This window comes from Oncorhynchus clarkii, chromosome 20 (genome assembly GCF_045791955.1).
Source record: "Oncorhynchus clarkii lewisi isolate Uvic-CL-2024 chromosome 20, UVic_Ocla_1.0, whole genome shotgun sequence".
Taxonomy (NCBI): domain Eukaryota; kingdom Metazoa; phylum Chordata; class Actinopteri; order Salmoniformes; family Salmonidae; genus Oncorhynchus; species Oncorhynchus clarkii.
In genome coordinates, this window is record NC_092166.1 from 86,692,963 (window position 1) to 86,713,337 (window position 20,375).

Sequence of the window (20,375 nt, forward strand, 5' to 3'; positions counted from 1 at the left end):
CCTACTGTATTTATTTTATTTATTTATTTATTTTGCTCCTTTGCACCCCATTATTTCTATCTCTACTTTGCACATTCTTCCACTGCAAAACTACCATTCCAGTGTTTTATTTGCTATTTTGTATTTACTTTGCCACCATGGCCTTTTTTGCCTTTACCTCCCTTATCTCACCTCATTTGCTCACATCGTATATAGACTTGTTTCTACTGTATTATTGACTTTATGTTTGTTTTACCCCATGTGTAACTCTGTGTTGTTGTATGTGTCGAACTGCTTTGCTTTATCTTGGCCAGGTCGCAATTGTAAATGAGAACTTGTTCTCAACTAGCCTACCTGGTTAAATAAAGGTGTTCTCAACTAGCCTACCTGGTTAAATAAAGGTGTTCTCAACTAGCCTACCTGGTTAAATAAAGGTGTTCTCAACTGGCCTACCTGGTTAAATAAAGGTGTTCTCAACTAGCCTACCTGGTTAAATAAAGGTGTTCTCAACTAGCCTACCTGGTTAAATAAAGGTGTTCTCAACTAGCCTACCTGGTTAAATAAAGGTGTTCTCAACTAGCCTACCTGGTTAAATAAAGGTGTTCTCAACTAGCCTACCTGGTTAAATAAAGGTGTTCTCAACTAGCCTACCTGGTTAAATAAAGGTGTTCTCAACTAGCCTACCTGGTTAAATAAAGGTGTTCTCAACTAGCCTACCTGGTTAAATAAAGGTGTTCTCAACTAGCCTACCTGGTTAAATAAAGGTGTTCTCAACTGGCCTACCTGGTTAAATAAAGGTGTTCTCAACTGGCCTACCTGGTTAAATAAAGGTGTTCTCAACTGGCCTACCTGGTTAAATAAAGGTGTTCTCTACTGGCCTACCTGGTTAAATAAAGGTGTTCTCAACTAGCCTACCTGGTTAAATAAAGGTGTTCTCAACTAGCCTACCTGGTTAAATAAAGGTGTTCTCAACTAGCCTACCTGGTTAAATAAAGGTGTTCTCAACTAGCCTACCTGGTTAAATAAAGGTGTTCTCAACTGGCCTACCTGGTTAAATAAAGGTGTTCTCTACTGGCCTACCTGGTTAAATAAAGGTGTTCTCAACTGGCCTACCTGGTTAAATAAAGGTGTTCTCAACTAGCCTACCTGGTTAAATAAAGGTGTTCTCAACTAGCCTACCTGGTTAAATAAAGGTGTTCTCAACTGGCCTACCTGGTTAAATAAAGGTGTTCTCAACTGGCCTACCTGGTTAAATAAAGGTGTTCTCAACTGGCCTACCTGGTTAAATAAAGGTGTTCTCTACTGGCCTACCTGGTTAAATAAAGGTGTTCTCAACTAGCCTACCTGGTTAAATAAAGGTGTTCTCAACTAGCCTACCTGGTTAAATAAAGGTGTTCTCAACTAGCCTACCTGGTTAAATAAAGGTGTTCTCAACTAGCCTACCTGGTTAAATAAAGGTGTTCTCAACTGGCCTACCTGGTTAAATAAAGGTGTTCTCTACTGGCCTACCTGGTTAAATAAAGGTGTTCTCAACTGGCCTACCTGGTTAAATAAAGGTGTTCTCAACTAGCCTACCTGGTTAAATAAAGGTGTTCTCAACTAGCCTACCTGGTTAAATAAAGGTGTTCTCAACTAGCCTACCTGGTTAAATAAAGGTGTTCTCAACTAGCCTACCTGGTTAAATAAAGGTGTTCTCAACTGGCCTACCTGGTTAAATAAAGGTGTTCTCAACTGGCCTACCTGGTTAAATAAAGGTGTTCTCAACTGGCCTACCTGGTTAAATAAAGGTGTTCTCTACTGGCCTACCTGGTTAAATAAAGGTGTTCTCAACTAGCCTACCTGGTTAAATAAAGGTGTTCTCAACTAGCCTACCTGGTTAAATAAAGGTGTTCTCAACTAGCCTACCTGGTTAAATAAAGGTGTTCTCAACTAGCCTACCTGGTTAAATAAAGGTGTTCTCAACTGGCCTACCTGGTTAAATAAAGGTGTTCTCTACTGGCCTACCTGGTTAAATAAAGGTGTTCTCAACTGGCCTACCTGGTTAAATAAAGGTGTTCTCAACTGGCCTACCTGGTTAAATAAAGGTGTTCTCAACTGGCCTACCTGGTTAAATAAAGGTGTTCTCAACTAGCCTACCTGGTTAAATAAAGGTGTTCTCTACTGGCCTACAGGTTAAATAAAGGTGTTCTCAACTAGCCTACCTGGTTAAATAAAGGTGTTCTCAACTAGCCTACCTGGTTAAATAAAGGTGTTCTCTACTGGCCTACCTGGTTAAATAAAGGTGTTCTCAACTAGCCTACCTGGTTAAATAAAGGTGTTCTCAACTAGCCTACCTGGTTAAATAAAGGTGTTCTCAACTGGCCTACCTGGTTAAATAAAGGTGTTCTCAACTGGCCTACCTGGTTAAATAAAGGTGTTCTCAACTGGCCTACCTGGTTAAATAAAGGTGTTCTCTACTGGCCTACCTGGTTAAATAAAGGTGTTCTCAACTAGCCTACCTGGTTAAATAAAGGTGTTCTCAACTAGCCTACCTGGTTAAATAAAGGTGTTCTCAACTAGCCTACCTGGTTAAATAAAGGTGTTCTCAACTAGCCTACCTGGTTAAATAAAGGTGTTCTCAACTGGCCTACCTGGTTAAATAAAGGTGTTCTCTACTGGCCTACCTGGTTAAATAAAGGTGTTCTCAACTGGCCTACCTGGTTAAATAAAGGTGTTCTCAACTGGCCTACCTGGTTAAATAAAGGTGTTCTCAACTGGCCTACCTGGTTAAATAAAGGTGTTCTCAACTAGCCTACCTGGTTAAATAAAGGTGTTCTCTACTGGCCTACAGGTTAAATAAAGGTGTTCTCAACTAGCCTACCTGGTTAAATAAAGGTGTTCTCAACTAGCCTACCTGGTTAAATAAAGGTGTTCTCTACTGGCCTACCTGGTTAAATAAAGGTGTTCTCAACTAGCCTACCTGGTTAAATAAAGGTGTTCTCAACTGGCCCTACCTGGTTAAATAAAGGTGTTCTCAACTGACCTACCTGGTTAAATAAAGGTGTTCTCAACTAGCCTACCTGGTTAAATAAAGGTGTTCTCAACTAGCCTACCTGGTTAAATAAAGGTGTTCTCAACTAGTCTACCTGGTTAAATAAAGGTGTTCTCAACTAGCCTACCTGGTTAAATAAAGGTGTTCTCAACTAGCCTACCTGGTTAAATAAAGGTGTTCTCAACTAGCCTACCTGGTTAAATAAAGGTGTTCTCTACTAGCCTACCTGGTTAAATAAAGGTGTTCTCAACTGGCCTACCTGGTTAAATAAAGGTGTTCTCAACTAGTCTACCTGGTTAAATAAAGGTGTTCTCAACTAGCCTACCTGGTTAAATAAAGGTGTTCTCAACTAGCCTCCCTGGTTAAATAAAGGTGTTCTCAACTAGCCTACCTGGTTAAATAAAGGTGTTCTCAACTGGCCTACCTGGTTAAATAAAGGTGTTCTCAACTAGCCTACCTGGTTAAATAAAGGTGTTCTCTACTGGCCTACCTGGTTAAATAAAGGTGTTCTCAACTAGCCTACCTGGTTAAATAAAGGTGTTCTCAACTAGCCTACCTGGTTAAATAAAGGTGTTCTCAACTAGCCTACCTGGTTAAATAAAGGTGTTCTCAACTAGCCTACCTGGTTAAATAAAGGTGTTCTCAACTGGCCTACCTGGTTAAATAAAGGTGTTCTCAACTGGCCTACCTGGTTAAATAAAGGTGTTCTCAACTGGCCTACCTGGTTAAATAAAGGTGTTCTCAACTGGCCTACCTGGTTAAATAAAGGTGTTCTCAACTAGCCTACCTGGTTAAATAAAGGTGTTATCTACTGGCCTACCTGGTTAAATAAAGGTGTTCTCAACTGGCCTACCTGGTTAAATAAAGGTGTTCTCAACTGGCCTACCTGGTTAAATAAAGGTGTTCTCAACTGGCCTACCTGGTTAAATAAAGGTGTTCTCTACTGGCCTACCTGGTTAAATAAAGGTGTTCTCAACTGGCCTACCTGGTTAAATAAAGGTGTTCTCAACTGGCCTACCTGGTTAAATAAAGGTGTTCTCAACTGGCCTACCTGGTTAAATAAAGGTGTTCTCTACTGGCCTACCTGGTTAAATAAAGGTGTTCTCAACTGGCCTACCTGGTTAAATAAAGGTGTTCTCAACTGGCCTACCTGGTTAAATAAAGGTGTTCTCAACTGGCCTACCTGGTTAAATAAAGGTGTTCTCAACTAGCCTACCTGGTTAAATAAAGGTGTTCTCAACTAGCCTACCTGGTTAAATAAAGGTGTTCTCAACTAGCCTACCTGGTTAAATAAAGGTGTTCTCAACTAGCCTACCTGGTTAAATAAAGGTGTTCTCAACTGGCCTACCTGGTTAAATAAAGGTGTTCTCAACTAGCCTCCCTGGTTAAATAAAGGTGTTCTCAACTAGCCTACCTGGTTAAATAAAGGTGTTCTCAACTAGCCTACCTGGTTAAATAAAGGTGTTCTCAACTAGCCTACCTGGTTAAATAAAGGTGTTCTCAACTGGCCTACCTGGTTAAATAAAGGTGTTCTCAACTAGCCTCCCTGGTTAAATAAAGGTGTTCTCAACTAGCCTACCTGGTTAAATAAAGGTGTTCTCAACTGGCCTACCTGGTTAAATAAAGGTGTTCTCTACTAGCCTACCTGGTTAAATAAAGGTGTTCTCAACTAGCCTACCTGGTTAAATAAAGGTGTTCTCAACTAGCCTACCTGGTTAAATAAAGGTGTTCTCAACTAGCCTACCTGGTTAAATAAAGGTGTTCTCAACTAGCCTACCTGGTTAAATAAAGGTGTTCTCAACTAGCCTACCTGGTTAAATAAAGGTGTTCTCAACTAGCCTACCTGGTTAAATAAAGGTGTTCTCAACTAGCCTACCTGGTTAAATAAAGGTGTTCTCAACTAGCCTACCTGGTTAAATAAAGGTGTTCTCAACTAGCCTACCTGGTTAAATAAAGGTGTTCTCAACTAGCCTACCTGGTTAAATAAAGGTGTTCTCAACTAGCCTACCTGGTTAAATAAAGGTGTTCTCAACTGGCCTACCTGGTTAAATAAAGGTGTTCTCAACTAGCCTACCTGGTTAAATAAAGGTGTTCTCAACTAGCCTACCTGGTTAAATAAAGGTGTTCTCAACTAGCCTACCTGGTTAAATAAAGGTGTTCTCAACTAGCCTACCTGGTTAAATAAAGGTGTTCTCAACTGGCCTACCTGGTTAAATAAAGGTGTTCTCAACTAGCCTACCTGGTTAAATAAAGGTGTTCTCAACTAGCCTACCTGGTTAAATAAAGGTGTTCTCAACTAGCCTACCTGGTTAAATAAAGGTGTTCTCAACTAGCCTACCTGGTTAAATAAAGGTGTTCTCAACTAGCCTACCTGGTTAAATAAAGGTGTTCTCAACTAGCCTACCTGGTTAAATAAAGGTGTTCTCAACTAGCCTACCTGGTTAAATAAAGGTGTTCTCAACTAGCCTACCTGGTTAAATAAAGGTGTTCTCAACTAGCCTACCTGGTTAAATAAAGGTGTTCTCAACTGGCCTCCCTGGTTAAATAAAGGTGTTCTCAACTGGCCTACCTGGTTAAATAAAGGTGTTCTCAACTAGCCTACCTGGTTAAATAAAGGTGTTCTCAACTGGCCTCCCTGGTTAAATAAAGGTGTTCTCAACTGGCCTACCTGGTTAAATAAAGGTGTTCTCAACTGGCCTACCTGGTTAAATAAAGGTGTTCTCAACTAGCCTACCTGGTTAAATAAAGGTGTTCTCAACTGGCCTACCTGGTTAAATAAAGGTGTTCTTAACTAGCCTACCTGGTTAAATAAAGGTGTTCTCAACTAGCCTACCTGGTTAAATAAAGGTGTTCTCAACTGGCCTACCTGGTTAAATAAAGGTGTTCTCTACTAGCCTACCTGGTTAAATAAAGGTGTTCTCAACTGGCCTACCTGGTTAAATAAAGGTGTTCTCAACTGGCCTACCTGGTTAAATAAAGGTGTTCTCAACTAGCCTACCTGGTTAAATAAAGGTGTTCTCAACTGGCCTACCTGGTTAAATAAAGGTGTTCTCAACTGGCCTACCTGGTTAAATAAAGGTGTTCTCAACTAGCCTACCTGGTTAAATAAAGGTGTTCTCAACTGGCCTACCTGGTTAAATAAAGGTGTTCTCAACTGGCCTACCTGGTTAAATAAAGGTGTTCTCAACTAGCCTACCTGGTTAAATAAAGGTGTTCTCAACTGGCCTACCTGGTTAAATAAAGGTGTTCTCAACTAGCCTACCTGGTTAAATAAAGGTGTTCTCAACTGGCCTACCTGGTTAAATAAAGGTGTTCTCAACTAGCCTACCTGGTTAAATAAAGGTGTTCTCAACTGGCCTACCTGGTTAAATAAAGGTGTTCTCAACTAGCCTACCTGGTTAAATAAAGGTGTTCTCAACTAGCCTACCTGGTTAAATAAAGGTGTTCTCAACTGGCCTACCTGGTTAAATAAAGGTGTTCTCAACTAGCCTACCTGGTTAAATAAAGGTGTTCTCAACTAGCCTACCTGGTTAAATAAAGGTGTTCTCAACTAGCCTACCTGGTTAAATAAAGGTGTTCTCAACTAGCCTACCTGGTTAAATAAAGGTGTTCTCAACTAGCCTACCTGGTTAAATAAAGGTGTTCTCAACTAGCCTCCCTGGTTAAATAAAGGTGTTCTCAACTAGCCTACCTGGTTAAATAAAGGTGTTCTCAACTAGCCTACCTGGTTAAATAAAGGTGTTCTCAACTAGCCTACCTGGTTAAATAAAGGTGTTCTCAACTGGCCTACCTGGTTAAATAAAGGTGTTCTCAACTAGCCTCCCTGGTTAAATAAAGGTGTTCTCAACTGGCCTACCTGGTTAAATAAAGGTGTTCTCTACTGGCCTACCTGGTTAAATAAAGGTGTTCTCAACTAGCCTACCTCAAAACATTGATACAGTTAAATATAATGATATTTTTAGCCATACATTTTATAAGAAAAGAAACCAATACAAAATAATTTACAAAAATAAAATAAAAACAGTAACATGGGAAACTAAATGTAAATGGTCTTTAAGAAAGTCACATTTTCTATAACAAAAATAAAAACAATATCATACATTTCTTTAACATAAGGCTGTAATATATCCTTAAAATACCACTTGTATATTGACAATAATTAGCAACAATTATGATATGCACGTAGTTCCAGAATAACATTGAGAGAGAGCGGATAGCTACAGCTTTTTAAATCATCGTTGTCCGTTCTTACAACAACAAAAAACAACGTTAGTTCTCAAATTGACGACATCTATATGAATTTTACTCACTTTATCATTATTATCATTTTTCATTTTTTTTTTACTTACTTTATCAGACTTGAAATGTCATTATAATTTCATGTTTATCTAGAAATGGCTGTGACTATCTTGACCGATACCAGGGACGAAGACCTTGGGAGACAGAGAGAACTTACATCCCAGATGTCACCCTACTTAGTGCCTGACTTCTGTCCAGAGACCTAAACATTCTGGTCAGAAGCTAGCGACTGGAAGGAGCTGCAAAACACTCTCAAACTGGACAGTTTGATCTCAATCTCTTCATTCAAAGACTCAATCATGGACACTCTTACTGACAGTTGTGGCTGCTTTGTGTGATGTATTGTCGTCTCTACCTTCTTGCCCCTTTGTGCTGTTGTCTGTGCCCAATAATGTTTGTACCATGTTTTGTGCTGTTACCATGTTGTGTTGTTGTCTTAGGTCTCTATGTAGTGTTGTGGTGTCTCTCTTGTTGTCATGTGTGTTTTGTTGTTGTCTTTGGTCTCTATGTAGTGTTGTGGTGTCTCTCTTGTCGTCATGTTGTGCTGCTACCATGCTGTGTTGTTGTCTTAGGTCTCTATGTAGTGTTGTGGTGTCTCTCTTGTTGTCATGTGTGTTTTGTTGTTGTCTTTGGTCTCTATGTAGTGTTGTGGTGTCTCTCTTGTCGTCATGTGTGTTTTGTCCTATATTTTGTAGGTAGAATCCCTGTCCCCACAGGAGGCCTTTTGCCTTTCGGTAGGCCGTCCTTTTGCCTTTTGGTAGGCCGTCCTTTTGCCTTTCGGTAGGCCGTCATTGTGAATAAGAATTAGTTCTTAACTGGACTGGCCTAGTTAAATATTTTATAAAGCATGTTTTAAAGTGCTGCACTACACAGGGAAAAGGGTTCCATTTGGGACACAACCTACTATGACAGAAGGACAGTACCTGTTGTCGTGTCTTTGGCTATGCCGGATGAATTGATAAGACATGCTATTCTATAAAATAATTTCTCTGTAATCAATATCACCGGATTGAGCTAATCATGTAAATGTAATTAACTAGAGAGTCGGGCACCACAAAATAATATTTATAGAACTGTTATCTTCCGAATAAACTCTTAAAGACCTAGTAATATCTTACATCAATAGCAGTCAATATCAATTGTCATCTTACTTCAGTCTCATAATCTGAAAGTTGTAAATTCTTGGTTATCTACAAGAACCCTGGCTAACAAGTTGAGTCAGCAATACAACATTGGGTTTAATTATTTATTTACTAAATACCTAACTAATCACACAGAATTCACATACACGCAATTAATCATAACTTGATTACAAATTACGTCATAAAGGAAAACGTCCCTAGCGGGCGGAACAGATATGACAGCTTGTTACACAAAGGAAAAGGGGCTGGGTTGAGTGAAAGAGTGGGAGACTGAGGAACAAAGGGAAGAAGCTGTGCTATCGTAAATACAGTATCTTATGCATTCTAAATTACCGCCCATTTGGAAAAGGAAAATGCAATAAATATTTACTCTGAGCTGCGCTTCAGTAGGTTGGTGGTAGATGGAAGACCGTGTTACCAAATGTGCCTAATCTGTTTATTAATATATTTTCATGTTCAAAATTGTGCACTCTAAAGGTTAAAAAAATATTATAAAAAAATGTGTTGCACAATCCAGGTGTGGACAGCTCTTAGAGACTTACCCAGAAAGACTGCTGTAACCAAAGGTGATTCTAAAATGTATTGAAACAGGGGTGTGAATACGTATGTGAATGAGATATTTCTGTATTTCATTTTCCATACATTTGCAAACATAAAAAAAAAAAAAACTTGTTTTCACTTTGTCATTATGTCATTATTAAGTGTAGATGGGTGCGATATTTTGTTGTTGTTGGTGTGTGTGTGTATGCAGGTGCTTGTGTGGTGTTCTTACTGACCTGGACCGAGGCAGGCCAGGTGGTGTTCTTACTGACCTGGACCGAGGCAGGCCAGTTGGTGTTCTTACTGACCTGGACCGAGGCAGGCCAGTTGGTGTTCTTACTGACCTGGACCGAGGCAGGCCAGTTGGTGTTCTTACTGACCTGGACCGAGGCAGGCCAGTTGGTGTTCTTACTGACCTGGACCGAGGCAGGCCAGTTGATGTTCTTACTGACCTGGACCGAGGCAGGCCAGTTGGTGTTCGTCTGTCGGTCCTCGTGATGGTAGCATTTAAACTGCAGCTCCACATCTGACCTGCAGGGGGACAGAGGAAGACGCGTCATACACACTGCATTAGTAATTCAACTGCTGACACTTCCCATAGCTGCTTACCTTGCAAGCAAACACTGCTATTGGTCTCTGTCTGCTGGGTGCGTTAGATGTAACACACCCTGCTATGGGTACTTGTCTGCTGGGTGCGTTAGATGTAACACACCCTGCTATTGGTCTCTGTCTGCTGGGTGCGTTAGATGTAACACACCCTGCTATTGGTCTCTGTCTGCTGGGTGCGTTAGATGTAACACACCCTGCTATGGGTACTTGTCTGCTGGGTGCGTTAGATGTAACACACCCTGCTATTGGTCTCTGTCTGCTGGGTGCGTTAGATGTAACACCCCCTGCTATTGGTCTCTGTCTGCTGGGTGCTTTAGATGTAACACACCCTGCTATTGTTCTCTGTCTGCTGGGTGCGTTAGATGTAACACACCCTGCTATTGGTCTCTGTCTGCTGGGTGCGTTAGATGTAACACACCCTGCTATTGGTCTCTGTCTGCTGGGTGCGTTAGATGTAACACACCCTGCTATGGTACTTGTCTGCTGGGTGCGTTAGATGTAACACACCCTGCTATGGTACTTGTCTGCTGGGTGCGTTAGATGTAACACACCCTGCTATTGGTCTCTGTCTGCTGGGTGCGTTAGATGTAACACACCCTGCTATTGGTCTCTGTCTGCTGGGTGCGTTAGATGTAACACACCCTGCTATTGGTCTCTGTCTGCTGGGTGCGTTAGATGTAACACACCCTGCTATGGTACCTGTCTGCTGGGTGCGTTAGATGTAACACACCCTGCTATGGGTACCTGTCTGCTGGGTGAGTTAGATGTAACACACCCTGCTATTGGTCTCTGTCTGCTGGGTGCGTTAGATGTAACACACCCTGCTATGGTACCTGTCTGCTGGGTGCGTTAGATGTAACACACCCTGCTATGGGTACCTGTCTGCTGGGTGCGTTAGATGTAACACACCCTGCTATTGGTCTCTGTCTGCTGGGTGCGTTAGATGTAACACACCCTGCTATTGGTCTCTGTCTGCTGGGTGAGTTAGATGTAACACACCCTGCTATGGTACCTGTCTTCTGGGTGCGTTAGATGTAACACACCCTGCTATGGTCTCTGTCTGCTGGGTGCGTTAGATGTAACACACCCTGCTATTGGTCTCTGTCTGCTGGGTGCGTTAGATGTAACACACCCTGCTATTGGTCTCTGTCTGCTGGGTGAGTTAGATGTAACACACCCTGCTATTGGTCTCTGTCTGCTGGGTGCGTTAGATGTAACACACCCTGCTATTGGTCTCTGTCTGCTGGGTGCGTTAGATGTAACACACCCTGCTATTGGTCTCTGTCTGCTGGGTGCGTTAGATGTAACACACCCTGCTATTGGTCTCTGTCTGCTGGGTGCGTTAGATGTAACACACCCTGCTATTGGTCTCTGTCTGCTGGGTGCGTTAGATGTAACACACCCTGCTATTGGTCTCTGTCTGCTGGGTGCGTTAGATGTAACACACCCTGCTATTGGTCTCTGTCTGCTGGGTGAGTTAGATGTAACACACCCTGCTATTGGTCTCTGTCTGCTGGGTGCGTTAGATGTAACACACCCTGCTATGGTACTTGTCTGCTGGGTGCGTTAGATGTAACACACCCTGCTATTGGTCTCTGTCTGCTGGGTGCGTTAGATGTAACACACCCTGCTATTGGTCTCTGTCTGCTGGGTGCGTTAGATGTAACACACCCTGCTATTGGTCTCTGTCTGCTGGGTGCGTTAGATGTAACACACCCTGCTATGGGTACTTGTCTGCTGGGTGCGTTAGATGTAACACACCCTGCTATGGTACCTGTCTGCTGGGTGCGTTAGATTTAACACACCCTGCTATTGGTCTCTGTCTGCTGGGTGCGTTAGATGTAACACACCCTGCTATTGGTCTCTGTCTGCTGGGTGCGTTAGATGTAACAACCCCTGCTATTGGTCTCTGTCTGCTGGGTGCTTTAGATGTAACACACCCTGCTATTGTTCTCTGTCTGCTGGGTGCGTTAGATGTAACACACCCTGCTATTGGTCTCTGTCTGCTGGGTGCGTTAGATGTAACACACCCTGCTATTGGTCTCTGTCTGCTGGGTGCGTTAGATGTAACACACCCTGCTATGGTACTTGTCTGCTGGGTGCGTTAGATGTAACACACCCTGCTATGGTACTTGTCTGCTGGGTGCGTTAGATGTAACACACCCTGCTATTGGTCTCTGTCTGCTGGGTGCGTTAGATGTAACACACCCTGCTATGGTACTTGTCTGCTGGGTGCGTTAGATGTAACACACCCTGCTATTGGTCTCTGTCTGCTGGGTGCGTTAGATGTAACACACCCTGCTATTGGTCTCTGTCTGCTGGGTGCGTTAGATGTAACACACCCTGCTATTGGTCTCTGTCTGCTGGGTGCGTTAGATGTAACACACCCTGCTATTGGTCTCTGTCTGCTGGGTGCGTTAGATGTAACACACCCTGCTATGGTACCTGTCTGCTGGGTGCGTTAGATGTAACACACCCTGCTATGGGTACCTGTCTGCTGGGTGAGTTAGATGTAACACACCCTGCTATTGGTCTCTGTCTGCTGGGTGCGTTAGATGTAACACACCCTGCTATGGTACCTGTCTGCTGGGTGCGTTAGATGTAACACACCCTGCTATGGGTACCTGTCTGCTGGGTGCGTTAGATGTAACACACCCTGCTATTGGTCTCTGTCTGCTGGGTGCGTTAGATGTAACACACCCTGCTATTGGTCTCTGTCTGCTGGGTGAGTTAGATGTAACACACCCTGCTATGGTACCTGTCTTCTGGGTGCGTTAGATGTAACACACCCTGCTATGGTCTCTGTCTGCTGGGTGCGTTAGATGTAACACACCCTGCTATTGGTCTCTGTCTGCTGGGTGCGTTAGATGTAACACACCCTGCTATTGGTCTCTGTCTGCTGGGTGAGTTAGATGTAACACACCCTGCTATTGGTCTCTGTCTGCTGGGTGCGTTAGATGTAACACACCCTGCTATTGGTCTCTGTCTGCTGGGTGCGTTAGATGTAACACACCCTGCTATTGGTCTCTGTCTGCTGGGTGCGTTAGATGTAACACACCCTGCTATTGGTCTCTGTCTGCTGGGTGCGTTAGATGTAACACACCCTGCTATTGGTCTCTGTCTGCTGGGTGCGTTAGATGTAACACACCCTGCTATTGGTCTCTGTCTGCTGGGTGCGTTAGATGTAACACACCCTGCTATTGGTCTCTGTCTGCTGGGTGCGTTAGATGTAACACACCCTGCTATTGGTCTCTGTCTGCTGGGTGCGTTAGATGTAACACACCCTGCTATTGGTCTCTGTCTGCTGGGTGCGTTAGATGTAACACACCCTGCTATTGGTCTCTGTCTGCTGGGTGCGTTAGATGTAACACACCCTGCTATTGGTCTCTGTCTGCTGGGTGCGTTAGATGTAACACACCCTGCTATTGGTCTCTGTCTGCTGGGTGCGTTAGATGTAACACACCCTGCTATTGGTCTCTGTCTGCTGGGTGAGTTAGATGTAACACACCCTGCTATTGGTCTCTGTCTGCTGGGTGCGTTAGATGTAACACACCCTGCTATGGTACTTGTCTGCTGGGTGCGTTAGATGTAACACACCCTGCTATTGGTCTCTGTCTGCTGGGTGCGTTAGATGTAACACACCCTGCTATTGGTCTCTGTCTGCTGGGTGCGTTAGATGTAACACACCCTGCTATTGGTCTCTGTCTGCTGGGTGCGTTAGATGTAACACACCCTGCTATGTGTACTTGTCTGCTGGGTGCGTTAGATGTAACACACCCTGCTATGGTACCTGTCTGCTGGGTGCGTTAGATTTAACACACCCTGCTATTGGTCTCTGTCTGCTGGGTGCGTTAGATGTAACACACCCTGCTATTGGTCTCTGTCTGCTGGGTGCGTTAGATGTAACACCCCCTGCTATTGGTCTCTGTCTGCTGGGTGCTTTAGATGTAACACACCCTGCTATTGTTCTCTGTCTGCTGGGTGCGTTAGATGTAACACACCCTGCTATTGGTCTCTGTCTGCTGGGTGCGTTAGATGTAACACACCCTGCTATTGGTCTCTGTCTGCTGGGTGCGTTAGATGTAACACACCCTGCTATGGTACTTGTCTGCTGGGTGCGTTAGATGTAACACACCCTGCTATGGTACTTGTCTGCTGGGTGCGTTAGATGTAACACACCCTGCTATTGGTCTCTGTCTACTGTGTGCGTTAGATGTAACACACCCTGCTATGGTACTTGTCTGCTGGGTGCGTTAGATGTAACACACCCTGCTATTGGTCTCTGTCTGCTGGGTGCGTTAGATGTAACACACCCTGCTATTGGTCTCTGTCTGCTGGGTGCGTTAGATGTAACACACCCTGCTATTGGTCTCTGTCTGCTGGGTGCGTTAGATGTAACACACCCTGCTATTGGTCTCTGTCTGCTGGGTGCGTTAGATGTAACACACCCTGCTATGGTACCTGTCTGCTGGGTGCGTTAGATGTAACACACCCTGCTATGGGTACCTGTCTGCTGGGTGAGTTAGATGTAACACACCCTGCTATTGGTCTCTGTCTGCTGGGTGCGTTAGATGTAACACACCCTGCTATGGTACCTGTCTGCTGGGTGCGTTAGATGTAACACACCCTGCTATGGGTACCTGTCTGCTGGGTGCGTTAGATGTAACACACCCTGCTATTGGTCTCTGTCTGCTGGGTGCGTTAGATGTAACACACCCTGCTATTGGTCTCTGTCTGCTGGGTGAGTTAGATGTAACACACCCTGCTATGGTACCTGTCTTCTGGGTGCGTTAGATGTAACACACCCTGCTATGGTCTCTGTCTGCTGGGTGCGTTAGATGTAACACACCCTGCTATTGGTCTCTGTCTGCTGGGTGCGTTAGATGTAACACACCCTGCTATTGGTCTCTGTCTGCTGGGTGAGTTAGATGTAACACACCCTGCTATTGGTCTCTGTCTGCTGGGTGCGTTAGATGTAACACACCCTGCTATTGGTCTCTGTCTGCTGGGTGCGTTAGATGTAACACACCCTGCTATTGGTCTCTGTCTGCTGGGTGCGTTAGATGTAACACACCCTGCTATTGGTCTCTGTCTGCTGGGTGCGTTAGATGTAACACACCCTGCTATTGGTCTCTGTCTGCTGGGTGCGTTAGATGTAACACACCCTGCTATTGGTCTCTGTCTGCTGGGTGCGTTAGATGTAACACACCCTGCTATTGGTCTCTGTCTGCTGGGTGAGTTAGATGTAACACACCCTGCTATTGGTCTCTGTCTGCTGGGTGCGTTAGATGTAACACACCCTGCTATGGTACTTGTCTGCTGGGTGCGTTAGATGTAACACACCCTGCTATTGGTCTCTGTCTGCTGGGTGCGTTAGATGTAACACACCCTGCTATTGGTCTCTGTCTGCTGGGTGAGTTAGATGTAACACACCCTGCTATTGGTCTCTGTCTGCTGGGTGCGTTAGATGTAACACCCCCTGCTATTGGTCTCTGTCTGCTGGGTGCGTTAGATGTAACACACCCTGCTATTGGTCTCTGTCTGCTGGGTGCGTTAGATGTAACACACCCTGCTATTGGTCTCTGTCTGCTGGGTGCGTTAGATGTAACACCCCCTGCTATTGGTCTCTGTCTGCTGGGTGCGTTAGATGTAACACACCCTGCTATTGGTCTCTGTCTGCTGGGTGCGTTAGATGTAACACACCCTGCTATTGGTCTCTGTCTGCTGGGTGAGTTAGATGTAACACACCCTGCTATTGGTCTCTGTCTGCTGGGTGCGTTAGATGTAACACACCCTGCTATTGGTCTCTGTCTGCTGGGTGCGTTAGATGTAACACACCCTGCTATGGTACCTGTCTGCTGGGTGCGTTAGATGTAACACACCCTGCTATTGGTCTCTGTCTGCTGGGTGCGTTAGATGTAACACACCCTGCTATTGGTCTCTGTCTGCTGGGTGCGTTAGATGTAACACACCCTGCTATGGTACCTGTCTGCTGGGTGCGTTAGATGTAACACACCCTGCTATGGGTACCTGTCTGCTGGGTGCGTTAGATGTAACACACCCTGCTATGGTACCTGTCTGCTGGGTGCGTTAGATGTAACACACCCTGCTATGGTACCTGTCTGCTGGGTGCGTTAGATGTAACACACCCTGCTATTGGTCTCTGTCTGCTGGGTGCGTTAGATGTAACACACCCTGCTATGGGTACCTGTCTGCTGGGTGCGTTAGATGTAACACACCCTGCTATTGGTCTCTGTCTGCTGGGTGAGTTAGATGTAACACACCCTGCTATGGGTACCTGTCTGCTGGGTGAGTTAGATGTAACACACCCTGCTATGGTACCTGTCTGCTGGGTGCGTTAGATGTAACACACCCTGCTATGGTACCTGTCTGCTGGGTGCGTTAGATGTAACACACCCTGCTATTGGTCTCTGTCTGCTGGGTGCGTTAGATGTAACACACTCTGCTATGGTACCTGTCTGCTGGGTGAGTTAGATGTAACACACCCTGCTATGGGTACCTGTCTGCTGGGTGCGTTAGATGTAACACACCCTGCTATGGGTACCTGTGCCTTAGGGTTCTGTTGACTTTTCTGTTAGAGCAATTCAATTCAATGATTTATATTTTGTATTTAATCAAATCTCAAGGTGATGAGATGAAAATCTCTTTGAATATTTGACATGGTTTACCTGAGTAGCAATTAATTCAAATGTTGTTGTATTCAACAAATTAGTAAGCGACTAAAACGGATTTAATCTGAAACATTCGCTTATTCTTGAAAAATGAAAAAAGCCAATCCTGTTTCTGATCAACATTCCCAAAACGTGTCGGATAGAAACAAACATTTAGAAAGGCTCCGATGAAAGACTGACTTCATTACCTGACTTCCACTCCCGCAGCTTCGACATAATCCCTCTCTCTTCTCTCGGGGCCAGTTGGCATGATGGCTCATTTCAATTTCCTCTCCTCCACATCATGGAAATGACTTGAAAATAGAGGGATATGGAAAGGGCTTTTTATAGAAAAACTCACAGCTGAAAAAGTGTAAGATGTTATGTTATTTTTATTATCTCAATCTGTCTGTCTGTCTGTCTGTCTGTCTGTGTGTGTCTGTGTGTGTCTGTTTGTCTGTCTGTCTGTCTGTATTCCTAATATGTTATTACTAATCTTGTATTATTTCAATTGTCTCAAGGCTTAAAAATCCTCCTTTAACCCGTCTCCTACCATTCATCTACACTGATTGAAATGGATTTTAACAAGTGACTTCAATAAGGGATCATAGCTTTCACCTGGATTTACCTGGTCAGTCTATGTCATGGGAAAGAGCAGGTGTTTCGTATACTCAGTGTAAGTAATGGCGTGCCATTTGGAATGTAGCCTGTGTGTGTGGCCTCAGAATATACATGGATTTCCTCAGGGATTAATGCACAGGGTGGAAGTTACAGTCCCCATTGTTAAGGGATGCTTTTCTTGTTCATGTTGAGAGCTGAGTCTCCTAGCAACACGGGAAACATTGGACACTAAGTCAGAGTCTGAGAGAGGCTATGTGGACTTCCTGAGGTAGGAGACGTTTATATTTGATTTATTGAAGAGTTTTTAATAAAACAATTTTTTTTAAAAGACATCAGATTTTTGTTATTTTTCATGTCTTGCTTAACAAAACTCTAGACCTAAAGATACCTTATAAAATCATGATATTTTATTTTTAAAAAAAAACATTTTGAGCACTAAAGCTGCAACAACTTTGCCTGCACAAGACTGTTACGAAGTCCACATTACTTCTCAAGTTTCCATGACAACATTATATTATTTATATACAGTATTGTGCACACTGTACACAACAAGGCTTTGGGTTGTATAGTGTGGAATTTAAATGTTACCTTTCAATGGCAATTGATCTGTCTCTAATAGTACCATTTAGCAATCGCTTTTATCCAAAAGCAGGTGACCCCGGGAATCGAACCCACAATCCTGCCCATTTGCAAGCACCGCGCTCTACCAACGGGAGCCATATCACCCCTTCGCATCCACAATAAAACTCTGTGATATTTCTCTCACAGATCGTCATGTCGGTCTTTAACAGCCCAGATCCCTGTGGTGAAAATAAAATATCTGACAGGAACACGGGTCATCACGAGGATAACGTTATGTCGTACACGGCCGACGTTTCCAACATGGCCACTAGGGGCAGTCCACGCTTTGGAGCCTTGAGTCACCACTCCTTCTTCTCCAGACACAACCCTCACCCACACAGAGTCACACACATCCCAGGTGAGAGACCGTATTGGACCAAGGCACCCTATTCCATATGTAGTGCACTTTCTTTTGACCAAGGTCCATAGGGAATAAGGTGCTATTTGAGACACAGCCTTTCTTTTCCTCTATAGGTCTAAATGGGATTCCAGTGTGCATGGTGAATGACGACTGGTACGTGACCACCTCACTGTTCCCCCATCCGCTCATCAAGAGTCAGGTATTCAGGACGAGTTCAGGAGCACCGTTCTCCCTGCCTGCAGGACACAGCGTGTTCGGAGGCAGATACAGCACCGGACACAGAACAGGTGAATTTATGAAAGGTTGCAAACCTCCCGGAAACTTCATTTTAAAATGAACATTGAGACAATTAGTTATTTTTCAGGTCATTTGCACATGGCCACCTGCGACAGCAGACACCACTGCCAATACTCAAATACAGTAGCTACTGAGGGTTCTCTCTCTCTCTCTCTCTCTCTCTCTCTCTCTCTCTCTCTCTCTCTCTCTCTAATTAGAATCTATAGAGCATATTGAAGTGATACAGTCTACTGTGGGCTCAACCCACCTCTGTTCTCTCTATAGAGCATATTGAAGTGTTACAGTCTACTGTGGGCTCAACCCACCTCTGTTCTCTCTATAGAGCATATTGAAGTGATACAGTCTACTATGGGCTCAACACACCTCTGTTCTCTCTATAGAGAACAAAACCTAGGAAGAAACCTAGAGAGGAACCAGGCTATGAGGGGTTGCCAGTCCTCTTCTGGCTGTGCCGGGTGGAGATTATAACAGAACATGTTCAAATGTTCATAAATGACCAGCATGGTCAAATAATAGATCTGGGACAGCTAGCACCTCCGGTGAACAGGTCAGGATTCCATAGCCGCAGGCGGAACAGTTGAAACTGGAGCAGCAGCACGGCCAGGTGGACTGGGGACAGCAAGGAGTCGTCATGCCAGGTAGTCCTGAGGCATGGTCCTAGGGCTCAGGTCCTCCGAGAGAGAGAAAGAAAGAGAGAAAGAAAGAATTAGAGACAGCATACTTAAATTCACACAGGACACTGAATAAGACAGGATAAGTACTCCAGATATAACAAACTGACCCTAGCCCCCCGACACATAAACTACTGCAGCATAAATACTGGAGGCTGAAACAGGAGGGGTCTGGAGACACTGTGGCCCCATCTGATGATACCCCCGGACAGGGCCAAACAGGAAGGATATAACCCCACCCACTTTGCCAAAGCACAGCCCCCACACCACTAGAGGGATATCTTCAACCACCAACTTACCATCCTGAGACAAGGCCGAGTATAACCCACAAAGATCTCTGCCACGGCACAACCCAAGGGGGGGGCGCCAACCCAGACAGGAAGATCACGTCAGTGACTCAACCCACTCAAGTGACGCACCCCTCCCAGGGACGGCATGAAAGAGCACCAGTAAGCCAGGGACTCAGCCTCTTTAATAGGGTTAGAGGCAGAGAATCCCAGTGGAAAGAGGGGAACCGGCCAGGCAGAGACAGCAAGGGCGGTTTGTTGCTCCAGAGCCTTTCCGTTCACCTTCACACTCCTGGGCTAGACTACACTCAATCATATGACCCACTGAAGAGATGAGTCTTCAGTAAAGACTTAAAGGTTGAGACCGAGTTTGCGTCTCTCACATGGGTAGGCAGACCATTCCATAAAAATGTAGCTCTATAGGAGAAAGCCCTGCCTCCAGCTGTTTGCTTAGAAATTCTAGGGACAATTATGAGGCCTGCGTCTTGTGACCGTAGCATACATGTTGGTATGTACGGCAGGACCAAATCGGAAAGATAGGTAGGAGCAAGCCCATGTAATGCTTTGTAGGTTAGCAGTAAAACCTTGAAATCAGCCTTTGCTAACAGGAAGCCAGTGTAGAGAGGCTGGCACTGGAGTAATATGATCAAATTTTTTGGTTCTAGTCAGGATTCTAGCAGCCGTATTTAGCACTAACTGAAGTTTATTTAGTGCTTTATCCGGGTAGCCGGAAAGTAGAGCATTGCAGTAGTCTAACCTAGAAGTAACAAAAGCATGGATTGATTTTTCTGCATAATTTTTGGACAGAAAGTTTCTGATTTTTGCAATGTTACGTAGATGGAAAAAAGCTGTCCTTGAAACAGTCTTGATATGTTCGTCAAAAGAGAGATCAGGGTCCAGAGTACCACCGAGGTCCTTCACAGTTTTATTTGAGACGACTGTACAACCATTAAGATTAATTGTCAGATTCAACAGATGATCTCTTTGTTTCTTGGGACCTAGAACAAGCATAAAGTAACATGGGTTTAAATGAGAACCATAAGAATACAGTAGTTGATTTTCAAAATGGACCTGTTCCTTGGCCAATTAGTTTCACATCTTCAAAATTCATTAAAATCTTTAGAAAGTATAGCTATAAACATTAGCATAAATTATCTCACCAACAGGAACTCCTGAATCTTTCAAGCTAGAGACACCAAACCAACTTCCACATCTTCAGGCTATCTTCAAATTCATCAAATTATTT

The 20,375-nt window shown here is 44.2% G+C and overlaps 1 protein-coding gene across 1 annotated transcript in view; it reads left to right on the forward strand.

The window, feature by feature from the left end:
• Window positions 1–17,666: 17,666 nt before the first annotated feature.
• Window positions 17,667–20,375, forward strand: part of LOC139375745 (thymus, brain and testes associated) — a 9,102-nt gene continuing 6,393 nt past the window's right edge. Inside the window, exons 1-2 of the mRNA XM_071117560.1 lie at window positions 17,667–17,871; window positions 17,988–18,161. Coding sequence (XP_070973661.1) covers window positions 17,667–17,871; window positions 17,988–18,161 — 379 coding nt within the window. The remainder of the gene's footprint in view (window positions 17,872–17,987; window positions 18,162–20,375) is intronic.